General features: G+C 38.3%; 1 protein-coding gene across 14 annotated transcripts in view; it reads left to right on the top strand.

Moving 5' to 3' along the window:
- magi2a (membrane associated guanylate kinase, WW and PDZ domain containing 2a) overlaps positions 1-12,804 on the top strand; it is a 356,011-nt gene that overhangs the window by 288,898 nt on the left and 54,309 nt on the right. For 11 of the 14 annotated variants that reach the window (XR_013548786.1, XM_078419739.1, XM_078419738.1 and 8 more), the window contains 4 exons: positions 2,936-2,967; positions 9,813-10,002; positions 10,596-10,637; positions 12,702-12,793. Coding sequence is in view for 13 of the 14 variants with exons in the window: in XM_078419739.1 (XP_078275865.1) it covers positions 2,936-2,967; positions 9,813-10,002; positions 10,596-10,637; positions 12,702-12,793 (356 nt within the window). In the remaining variant the exon portion in view is untranslated. The remainder of the gene's footprint in view (positions 1-2,935; positions 2,968-9,812; positions 10,003-10,595; positions 10,638-12,701; positions 12,794-12,804) is intronic. The other 3 variants (XM_078419740.1, XM_078419737.1, XM_078419748.1) reach the window with 1 other exon arrangement.

Raw genomic sequence — 12,804 nt, 5'->3', positions numbered from 1 at the left:
GGAGTGCAATTAATTTATACAGCCTTTGTTGTTATTTATATGTTTTTTACTTGGAGGACATCTCTGACTGGACGCATTCATTGCCCAACCCTAATTGACCTTTAGAGCCCAGTGTAGTTCTCCCGGTGAAAGCACTCCCGCAATGCTATTAAGAATAAAATTCCAGTATTTAGACTCAACAATAATGTTGCCAGGTCAATATATGAGCAGGAGGGGAACCTTGAACATTGTGTTGTTCCCATGCACCTGTTGCCCTAGTCCTTCCTCATGTTAAAGATTGTTGGTTTGGGAGATGCTCTCCAAGTAAACTTTGGCAAGTAACTGCAAAGCATTTTGTACTGTTGCTACTGTACACCTGTGGTGGGGGGGAACATGTTTAGAATGATTGCTGGAGTGCCGGTCAAGCAGATTGACTTTTGCTACACTCATTTCGACAAGTGGAGAGTATTCCATCGCACCACTAAGTTATGCCTTTTAGATGATAGAAAGGCTGTGGAGTGTCAGGTCACTTACAGCAGACTACACAGCCTCTAATCGGCTTTTTTACTCAAGGTATTAATGTGGCAGGTTCGGTTGAACGTAGGGGATATGGAGATGGTAATGCGATTAAATGTCGGGTAAGTGCTAAGACTCTCCTCATGGAGAAGGTCCTTGCCTGGCACAAGCTACCTGCTACCATCTGCCCAATGCCTGGATATTTCCTTGGTCTTGCTGCGTACAGACATTTGCTGAAGAATTGTAAATGGAATAAAGCATTGCAAAGTTATCTGCAATCCAAATTTCTGATCTTATGATGGAAGGAAAGTTGTTAATGATGTAGCTGAAGATGGTAGGGACCTGGAGCCCACCCTGAAAACTGCTGCAGTTATGTCCTGGGAGAGATATAACTTGGACCAATAGAGTGTTTTCCTTATAATACTCATTGGCTTCAGTTTTACCAGTACTTCTTGCTACTTTGTGATACCTTCTTGTTACCACGCTCAATCAAATGCTGCCCTTTGGTCAATGTTTGGAACATGACACCAGCCATCACATTGGTAAAGATTGGAAATAGACTAATTAACAAGATTGAATTTGCCCTGTTTCTTGTGAACAGAATATTTCTGGACAGTTTGCACATTGTCAGGTAGATATCAGTATTGTATGTGTGTTAAAATGTGTGGCTAGAACCTATTCTGAAGTCAATCTTCAGTATTAGAGCTGAGATATTAAACTGGTTAAAAAAACTTTTCTCAGATGTTAGGAATCTCAAGAGGTAATCGAGATTGATCATCTTGTACATTGTGAATGGTCTGTTATGTATTATAAAACTCCTTCAAATGGTTGCATAAATACGTTATCCTGTTATCATGGGACATACTAAAATTCTGTATTGGTCATCTACTTCTAAATCTGATAATAGATTATGTTAGTTATTTGCAAGTCAGTTCCATCACACAGCTACACTGTTATTATGAGAATATCATATTCCTGCAGTAATCCATTTCAAATTCAATATGTGTAGGAAGGAACTGTAGTTGCTGGTTTAAACTGAAGATAGTCACAAAAAGCTGGAGTAACTCAGCGGGTCAGACAGCATCTGAATGAAAGATCTGCAAAAAAGTAATGATGATAAAGGAAACAGGCCATTGTTAGCTGTGTGCTAGGTGAAAACGAGTACAGCCAATGGACTCAACCAGATGACTTTGAAGCTGGTACGACTTGGGTGGGGAGGGATGGAGAAAGAGGGGATGCAGGGGTTATTTGAAGTTAGAGAAATCAATATTCATTTACATGGTTGTAAGGCGGTGAAGGTGACAAAGCTCAGTCCGCCTGGACCTACCTGATCTCCCGGTTGCCAAACACTTTAATTCCTCTCCCTTTCCCACACTGACCTTTCTGTCATTGTCAGTGAGGCCAAACGCAAATTGTAGGAACAGCATCTCATATTTTACTTGGGCAACTTACAACCCAGTGGTATGAATATTGATTTCTCTAACTTCAAGTAACCCCTGCTCTCTATCCCTCCCCCACCCAAATCGTACCAACTTCAAAGTCATCTGGTTGAGTCTCATTGTCTACTAATTTTCGCTTGCACACAGCTAACAATGGCCTGTTTCCTTTATCATTGTTACTTTTTTGCATATCTTTTATTCATTTGTTCTAGATCTCTCTACATCACCGTCTATATCTCTGAAGAAGGGTCTCAACCCGAAACGTCACCCATTCCTTCTCTCCCGAGATGCTGCCTGACCTGCTGAGTTACTCCAGCATTTTGTGAATAAATACCTTCGATTTGTACCAGCATCTGCAGTTATTTTCTTATATCTCTCGTTTCCCTTCCCCCTGACTCTCAGTCTGAAGAAGTGTCTCGACCCGAAACATCATCTATCCCTTTTCTTCAGAGATGCTGTCTGACCCGCTGAGTTTACTCCAGCTTTTTGTGTCTATCTTCAAATTCAATATTTTCTGTTACCTGTGAAACACAAAATATATTGTGGCATTTTTAACTAAATATGTTTTAAGGTTTCAAACTTCTCTGAAAAACAGCCAATATACAAATTTGTCTGTTTTTCAAGAAAAGACTTAAGATGTTTGGGAGCAGTTCTTTTCAGTTATTGAAAGAGTTTCTGTGTCACAATTGAAGCCGCACTGAAATTTTAGGAAGTTCTAACACAATTTAAAATAACTTACTTGTGCAATAATTTCCCAGGACTTCGACAATACAAGTGGGGCACAATGCTACTGATAGACCATACCAAAAGTACAAACTCGTGGGAATGCCGGATGATCATGTACCTTCTTATCCACATATTGGATTACTACAGTTATTTGTATCAATCATGCAGCTATGAGAACTGTTATCGGGATTTAATGTTAATGTCTGACCTGTGGTACCTTCATTGCAGAAATCCTTTCAACCTTATTATTATTTCTTTTTTTTGTTCTACTGCAGGCTTTTTTTCACCCTGGAAGAGTTCAAAACAGGTAAGTGTGACCTTTGGTTCCGGTTTACTTACTGATGCTTCAATTTCTCATTGTCAACTGAAGCTGGTTGACGATAAGTATTGATTACTTGGAAGTTGGATGTCATCCTTTTTCATTGCTGCATTAAGCACTATTATCCCAGATAGATCCCCTGCAAAACAAAATTAAGCACACCAAAAACATTAGAAACAGTGCCATTGCGGTTAGCAACCAGAATCATACGCTAAAGTGAGACCTATGCAATTCCGGAGGAATCAAGCTCAATTTAATGCAGCTTCTAACAGTTTGCCACAGATCAGACAGAAAAGCATGACAGACACCAGCAAAAAAGCATGTTTCTGCCTTGGAAGAGGAGAGTTGCAGAAAAAGAGAGAGCCCCCAGCTCTAATAAAAGAGTATTCTTATCAGTGCGATAAATGCCAAGGCAGATGTTTGGGATGTCTGGAAGGCCAGGAGATCTGTATGGGGCATCATTTGAAGATCCTGGTAGGAAGTTGTTACAGCTCTAATCCCTAGGTATGAAAACCCTCTCTTGGTCAAACAATGAAAATTTACTTGGGACCACAAGTCATGTCAGAATGAACTGCATACTGCAGAAAATAGCTGTGAGGAGTCATTTCAGTAAATTAATCGGGGGTTTATTTGTCGATGTGCAATAGTCAAAGTGGGCAGCGCTGCAAAGGAGGATGTGAGGGATTATTTTGTCATCTGGGTTGGTTGATTTTCGGTGTATTATATTGATGTTAAGAATTTGAATGAGGAAAGGGTCACTTTGCTTGACTGGGGACAATGATTTATAAGGCACCTTGAGAAAATAATCTCTTTATCTGGGAGTCATCAATTATTCATGCATTCAAAGCCTTTCTGCTCAGCTCCGCTCGAAGATAAGGCTGGCGGTGTTCTGCAAAGACTTTTTCCAGGTTCTTCAGCCTGCTCACCATATCTATCCAGCTCCAGGTCTACATGTTGCTCTTCTTCCATCACTGGAAGATGATGTTTTGAGATTGCAAGCTTGTGCAGCATACATGCACAGAGAATATTAAAATAAATGTTTGGTACGCTTGCCTTCATAAGCCAAGGCATTGAGTATCAGAGTTGGGATATTATGTTGCAGTGATACAACACATTATTTAGACTGCACCTAAGTGTATTGTATGCTGTTCTGGTCTCCGCACTGCAGATAGGACGTAGTTACAACAGAGAGCGCAGAAGCAATTCACCAGGTGGACCTGGCACGGAAGGCTGTAGGTACAGAGAAACATTGGAAAGGCGGGGCTTATTCTCATTGAACAAGAGGCTGAGAGGTGACCTTATAGAGAATTATAAAATTAAGTTGAGCATAGATAGTATAAATAATCTGGAGAGCACAGATTTAATGTTGGGGAGAAATTTTAAGGAGGTCTGAGGGGTAGATTTTTCACACATCTGGAATGATATGTGAAATGAGCTACCAGAGGAGAAGGTGGAGTTAGATATAACTAATGTGTTTTAAAAGATATTTGGATAGATACTTGGCTAGAAAATGCATATAGGGATATGTGCCTGATGTGGGCAGATGTGGGATTAGCATGAATAGGCATTACACTGGGCCTGGACAAGGTATCCCAAAGGGTCTGTACAGTATGCTTCAGTACAGTCTGTTACTGTACTGTCTGCTTCCGTACAGTCTGTTACTGTACTGTATGCTTCAGTACAATCTGTTACTGTACTGTATGCTTCTGCGATTAATTTATTCTCAGGTTTTAGGTGTCACTGACAAGACCTTGGGATTGGTTAGATTGGCATCGTGATTGGCGCAGACATGATGCGCCAAGAGGCCTGTTCTTAGACTAAGTAAGAATGGCAGATGTTATTTTGTTAACGATCATAAGGTCATAAGTGATAGGAGCAGAATTAGACCGTTCAGCCCATCAAGTCTACTCCGCCATTCAACCCATCAAGTCTACTCCGCCATTCAATCATGGCTGATCTATCTATCTCTCCCTCCTAACCCCATTCTCCTGCCTTCTCCTCATAACCCCTGACACCCGTACTAATCAAAAATCTATCTCTGCCTTAAAAATATCCATAGACTTGGCCTCCACAGCCTTCTGTGGCAAATAATTTCTCAGATTCACCACCCTGAACCCAGGTTGTTAGTGAACCAAGTTGATTTTCATTACAATTAATAATTTCTTGTTTTTCATTACTGATACAAAGCTTTTTCGGATTCCATGGATATTTATATTTGAATTACCTTCTACTCTCCAGCCCTTCACACCAATGTGCACTCTTAGCCCAATAGCTGAACACAAAGAGAGCCAAGCATGTTGCTCAAAATGCCTATGGTCTTCTAAAGTTGACATTCTGTTGCCTGCATCAGTCCCAGTCACTGTAATATTGTGTGCTGTACAATCCAGCCAGTCAGAGGGCAATTAATGTCAGAGGGAGTGCAGCAAGCAGACCTGAAACCCCAAGGAGTATGAGGCAGAGACGACTCAGCAGCAGGAGGAAGAAAACTAACAGGGAATAATCCATTTCAGCATCCAAAGCCTTAACTGCCAACTGTGCAGAGGGATAGGCTTAATTTGCATGGGATATAAGTGGGATAAAGTGATGATTCTGATTTTAAAAAAGCCTGCAAAATCACTTCTCCAAAACCCCTGAACCTTCTCCACTAGTTTATTTTAGTTTTGCTTATTGACACGTGCACTGAGATACAGTGAAAAGCTTTTGTTACGTGCTAACCAGTCAGTGGGAAGACAATACATGGTTACAATCGAGCCATTCACAGTGTACAAATACATGATAAAGGGAATATAGTTTAGTGCAAGATAAAGTCTGATCAAAGATAGTCTGAGGGTCTCCCAATGAGGTGGATCTAGTTGTGGTAGGATGGTTCAGTTGTCTGATAACAGCTGGGGAGAAACTGCCCCAGAATCTGGAGGTCTGCGCTTTCACACTTCTATACCTTTTACCCGATGGGAGATGGGAGAAGAGAGAGTAGCCAGGTGCAATTTGTCCTTGATTATGCTGCTGGCCAAGGCAGCATGAGATAAAATGGAGTCAATGGGAGGGAAGTTGGTTTGTATGACGGTCTGGGCTGTGTATACCAAAATATCGCAGCAATAATCACAAGCTGCTCAGCTCTGCTGATTACTTGATTTACCTGCATCTTTTAGCAAATCATGCACTAAAACAGCCAGAATCCACTTCATCTACCAGCTCTATGGTCTATCGTCATTCAGATAATGTGCTCCTTTTTTCAACTTTCCAACTTGTATTTCATTTGCCAGTTCTTTGCCCACTCACTTAATCAATTAATATCCTTTTGAAGCTATATTATATCTTCACAACTTTACCTTCATCCAAGTCATTTATATTAATTGTGGAAAAGTTGAGGATCCAGCACCAAACCCCAGAACTTGGTCATTTGCCTCATGGAAATCTTAGTACATCCTCTTGTACCCCTTTATCCACAGTGAATATGAAATCTTAAAAACGTAGAACCCATTTTATCTGTCCGCTGATTCACCGTACAGAAAAAACACATATTTTTGCTTTTACTAATTACTTACACCTGAAAAAGGCTGAAAAAGGGTCTTGACCCAAAACGTCTATTCCTTTTCTCCAGAGATGCTACCTGATCCGCTGAGCTAGTCCAATATTTTATGTGTCTCTTTGTTGTAAACCAGCATCTGCAGTTCCTTCCTACACATAAGTTTTGTTAAGTTCAAATAAACTCATTAAGCATTAAATTCAAATGCAGTTAATTTAGAAAAATTACATTTCAAATTTTTTGCTAATTTATTACGTGGTACATTGTTAAATGCCGAATATAAATGCATGTACACATCAACCTTAATCAGCCCTTGATGTGAATTCATCAAAGAATTCGACCAAGATAATCAAATGCAATAGCCGTTAACAAATCTGTGCTGACATTCATTTATTGGCCCGTATTTTTCAAAATGCTAGCTAAATTTGTCCTGGACATTGACTGCAAGGGATAATATTTCAGTTTTAGGCACTGACCACACATATATAACAGCATTGTAGTTCACTTCTGAAATTCAGTGCCATTGACTTCACTTTCCACCCTTACTTTCCTCAGTAACCAGGAATGCGTCTCAACTGGACCAGGTAATTTTTCTTCTTTGAGGACTACCTAGCCTTTTTGAGAATCTCCTTTTATCCCATCCAATATTGCCACAGGCTTCTCTTCTAGCATCCTCCACAGTAATAAAGATTGGTGTAAAGCTGTAACTTAGTCCCTTCAGACATACTGTCTGCATTCATAAGAAGATCACATTCCCATTGTCTTTAAAAAATACTCTCTACAGTTCTGCTATGTTTTTGCAAAACAGAAAAACAGAAAGTTTCAGTTCATATCTATGAACATTTGTCACCTATTTGTGTCTTTCTGCAAATGTGTTAATTTTCAGTATAAATCTTCCCTCCATCTCCAAAGTGCTGCAACCTCCTGACTTTACTTCAATGTACATTGCCTTTACCTTTCTGATTTATTTAGTAATAATGGCGCAGAGGCAACCCTACTCTTTGGAATTGAAATGGTTTACCAAAAAACTTGAAGAGCTGGAAACATCCAAGAACTGATGGATATTTGAATTCCAGTAATAGCATTGAAAAAAAATCAAGAAATTTAATCCAGATGCATATTATTTAACATTTTGAAAGTAGCTTAATTATTAGCAGTGAGTGACCATTTATATTTCTTTTAGCTGTGTATTAAGAAAATACTGCACCAAAAACTGGTTAACAAATCACTTCATACTTTTAAGAAGAAAGAAAAATAGAGAATACAGGCCCTCCCAGGTTATGGCTGGGTCCCAGTCCTAAGAATTGTTTAATGCTTGTAGCCCTGCAGCAGCCAGAAAATCCATCCTCTGGTCTCTCAAAAGCTCATCCATATGCATGGGCTGTACATCAGGCGGGCATTTGTAAGCTGGTGAAGAATCTGTAGTCACTTGAACTGGCACACACTTTCATTTCCAGACCCCTCCGCTTTCCCCTTCCCTGCCGCTGACCCCTCCTAAACAGCTTCACTGTTACAGTGACTTGAACCTGCATGATCCAAGAATTTAAACGTCATTGCTGACTAATATGGTGCATATAGATGCAAAATCGTAATCTTACTACTACATAAAAACAGCTTTTATCAGTCAGTGCACATATATCCTGTTATTACATATGAATTATAACTGAGTGTAATTTCTGGAATTCCATTTCCTGTGAATTTTTAAAATATGGAAGTCGTATTGTACAACTGTATCCTATTAAAGTGCGTGGACAGCGGATGATCAAATACATTTTCTCTTGATTATTCACCGTATGAATGGTTTGTATATAGTTATATGTTTTCTACTCTATGACATATACTTAAAAAGTAATTTTTTGTGCCACCAGATATAATTTAAATTTATATCATGTTTTTTTATAATTTGATATATAAATTTGAAAATTTGTTCAGAGTTGTTACTTCTTTAGATTGGATATGTTTATTTCCTTCTAATTGCAAATAGTATAATGGAATGCAGACATACACATCGAGGTCCAGGACTATCTACAATTTTTGAAGCTCAATTAAGTGTCAGTCAGGTGGACCTGGACCAAACAGAATAAAATTTCATGTTTATATTAAAAAAACAGGAAGTTTTAAATTGTTCAGATTGCTCAAAGGCACAATGCTGATTGATTCAATTACAGGCTTCAAAGCATTGCACCAGCAAATAGTTAGATTAAATGTTTTGATCATTTATGCATTGTGCAACACATGGCGACACCCTTCAAAGGTCATGCTCATTCCCACAGGAAATGAGAAGAGAAGGAAATCAGACAGTGCCACCTTGCTGATTACTGCAAAATCTTGAAGTAAAACTTATTTTCTGCTTTTCACATTGCTCTCTGCAGTCTTTAACAACTTTAAAGAAGTCTGAAAAGCTGGCAGTTGTGGTTTCCATATGTTTGGCATGTCTAAAACTAAGTACCATAAACACCAGATACTCACTGATAAATCCATTCAGTAAAATTTCTTGCCAGTTAGTTATGCATAGTTTGTTTTAACAAATCTAATTAAACTTTCTCTTAGGTCATTCTGTTCCGATTATTACTTCTAGGTCTTTCCACACCGCCAAAGTTAAACTGATTGTAGTTGTTAGGTTTAACTATGCACCCTTATTTGAAAAAAAGTGTGTTATATATGTAATTTTCCAGACCTTAGGTATCATCCTTGAATTAGTTTATATTTGGATGATTATATTCAGCACTAATTTCCTACTTTGATCAATTTTTAGCACATCCAAATTCTCAATTCCATTTTCCTTGGCTCCAGTAGCAATACCTTCCTTGGTGCAGGTGATGCAAGATATTATTTGATACCTCAGCCATATCTTTTGCCTCTATGACTAAAATGTCCTTTTTGGGCTCTGACCTGTCCTAATCTCTCCTTTAACAGACTATTTCCTGTTCACATGCCTATAGAATATTTTTTTAATTCTCTCTCTTTACTGTTCTTATTTCCTATTCTCCTCCCCTCTGAAATGGATGTAGGAAAATACATGCGTATTTGTGTATACATGCATGTAGGAAAATACGTTGACAAGATGAGATGAAGTAATTCTTGAATGGAGTGCAAAGGCTTGTTGGTCTTAATAGCATGTTCAATATTGTAAAATTCTGTGTATGTTAATGTAAAATACAGCACCTAAATGAGACTTGATTGGATTGTTGACACCATCAAACCATGTGTCAGCAAGAATTCATATCCAGTCTATGTGAAAATAGACAGAGTGTATTGAAAACATAAGTTACTATTTTTTAACACTTTTCTTGGTTGTTTATTTCAGACGTTAGACAGATGGGAAAATCAGGGCAGTCCTCGGGCAAACTTCCCAACACAACCCCTTCCACAGACTCTCCCCTATCAACAAAATATCCACAGGGCTTCTTTCCCTGATTCTACTGATGGATTTGATCAAAGAAAACCTGACCCATATGAAGTATATGAGAAATCGAGAGCTATATATGAGAGCAGGCGTAAGTAAAGTCTCTGTCTTTGTTTTCTGTGAAGAAAATGAACAGGTTAATGACTGCCCACCAGCAGTTGATAACATTTACTGTTGCCACATCTTTTATAAATGAAATAGATATACAACACCCTTTGAGTTCACTTGCTTTTCAGATTGACATTCAACACATATGTATACATCAGATGCATGATTCCTTTTATTTATTTATAAGATTAATTTTAAAATATCTCAGTTTATATAAATGTGCAGAATTTGCAACATTTGTACAATTCCTAATGAATACACTTTGGCCTTCGAACACAGAGGGTAAAAGTTTGGCATTTGCTTTAAATATATTATGTTGCCTTTGTTAAAAATATCAGTAAATTCAGAATCATTTTATCAGGCCCACATGTAGATATATTGAATCAATTTCATAATCACTGTTTAGGCGGAGTGTGGAATATTTTTAATTCAACCTCAAACTTGATAAATTTAGTACTTTTATTGAACAATTCCTAAATGGGCTTTTGGTTAAAGAGGAATCTTGATTAACTATTGGCAACATGAAATGTCTAAATGAATACATAGTTTTATTGAATTCCACATTTTCCTGTACAGAGCAAATGCCACCAAGGACTGCACATCGGGCTGATTCTTCTGGCAAGTACTTTAGCATTCAACATTCTATGGCTTATATCTAGTTCCCCATTCATTTAGATATTGTGTTTGTCTAATCAGTCATCCGGTTGCAGCCAACTCTTTCTGCGCGATCATTTACTTTCTCCTGTTGTCCTTTATTCTAACAATGACAGGTCTGAAGCATTGTAAATAACAGCAGCTAGAAACAGAGAGGCCTTAACTAATCCTTTGGTTTACTGGCTCAGATTTCATTCCTATTTGATGAAAAGCTTGAGTTTTCCACAATGACTTAATGAGGCGGTATAAAATTGCTGCCTATGCACACAATACACTAGAATCACAAATCCAATGTCTGGCAGACACCACCTTCAAACAGTAATGAAATGTGTGGGAATTTTGCCAGTTCACAATTGTTATATAGTGGGACAGCCAAAAGCTTTCCCCTAGGCTGAGATCTGCCACAGCAGACAAGGTTTCACTGTTGGGAACACTGTATAACACACAGCATTTCTTGTGATATCTATATTTAGCAGATTATCACAAGTGCAGTTTTGTTTGAGGTAAATGAAGATGCCAAAATCCATGATCCTGGAATTTAGAAGATTGGCTGCAATCTTTATGTAATGCTGAATGGAGCACAACATCCATAATGAAAATTTACACATCCACAAGTTTCAGGTCCCACTAGATTGCTTTACTTGGAACAGGCCCAGATTTAACAGCTCAGTGAAATCTTCCAGAACCAAGTATTCCAAGTGTTGTAAGAATCTGACATCAATAAAACTTGCCTATATTTAAATTTATTCCCCCCATTTTATGAGCCAGTTTACTTCTTACAACTACTAGACTCAAATCAGACGTCACATACTGCACGTCGATTTTGTAAGCAGCATCACATGTTATACATTTGGGCCTCCAAACTACAGTGGCAGTCAATTTTTAGAAGAAATTATAGCACTTTTAATTTTGGTTTGTCTCAAATAGCCAGTGTGTATGTGAGGCAGTGTAGTGTAAATGCATCCATCATAATAGTGCCATGGGTTCACGTGCATAATCTACAGAGAATGAGCACTTTCTGATTTATTATGTCATCCCCAAGTCAAATTTAACATGTTTGCACAGCCAATCCTTGTGTCGGTGAACTATTTGAGTTTTCTCCCTTTGCACACCATTTGAAAACAAGTGCCATTTTTAATACCTGTACCCACTAGTACATTCACATAATTAGGGACCAGGCAAAACGTTTTCAATGAACATCAGCAAACGTGATTGGAAAAGGCTCTGTTGAGCAGCGGCCAAATGTGTATAAGCTGATTGGTCAATCACACGTCATCTACCTCAGTTACAAATCATCTATTTCCCAAATGGTATTCTTCTCACTGAACTCTTTCCCAACAAACAGGGATTCTGAAACTGACAATTTTTAGCCTGCTAAATAACTTTTATAATAAAATTGCTGTGCATCAGAACTTATAAAGATCAGACATTGGTATTACTTAGAATTTTCTAGGAGAAACATGGGCAGATGTTATCTGTAAGCTGTTCAGATCATAAACAATCTGCATTGTTAAAATGCTAGCTCTGATGTGCTGAAAATTGTAAGCTGCCTTCGAACCAATTGAAATCAAAACCTTCTTTCCATCGGGAGAAATTGCTAACCATTTCTAAATTTAGAGGAGCTGATGGTATAGTCGGAGGCACAACATATTACTGCTTAATTTTGGATATTGAGCTTCTGTTTGTTGCCAGTTGCTGATAGTTCTGGATCACAGGTCTGAATCAAGAAGTTCTATTACTGTTTAATAATTCAGAAATCTTGCATAAGTAAATGCAATAGACGACAGCGAGCAGGATCCTAATTTGGCTCTTTCAGATTTTCTGGTAACTTTTCATCGGAACTTACACTTGTTTCACCTGTATAAATCTTTTTTGATGTATCTATGTACTCAGTGTAGTGGAAGCTAATGAAAAGCGCATCTACTTCTATTACTTTGAAATCACTCTCAGAGAACTCATAAGTAGATTATTTTTACCATGTATTTTCCCTATCTTGATTGTACTTGACCTTGTTCCCGTTTGAATTAGGTCCAGATTACCGTGAGTTAGATGTCTATTTACGCAGACAAGAATCTGGATTTGGTTTCAGAATCCTGGGTGGAGATGAACCTGGTCAACCAGTGAGTAAATT

The sequence above is a fragment of the Rhinoraja longicauda genome, chromosome 23 (assembly GCF_053455715.1).
Source record: "Rhinoraja longicauda isolate Sanriku21f chromosome 23, sRhiLon1.1, whole genome shotgun sequence".
In the NCBI taxonomy this organism is placed as follows: Eukaryota; Metazoa; Chordata; class Chondrichthyes; order Rajiformes; family Arhynchobatidae; genus Rhinoraja; species Rhinoraja longicauda.
The sequence above is the reverse complement of the archived record's forward strand: the minus strand, read 5'-3'. Positions and strand labels throughout refer to the sequence as shown.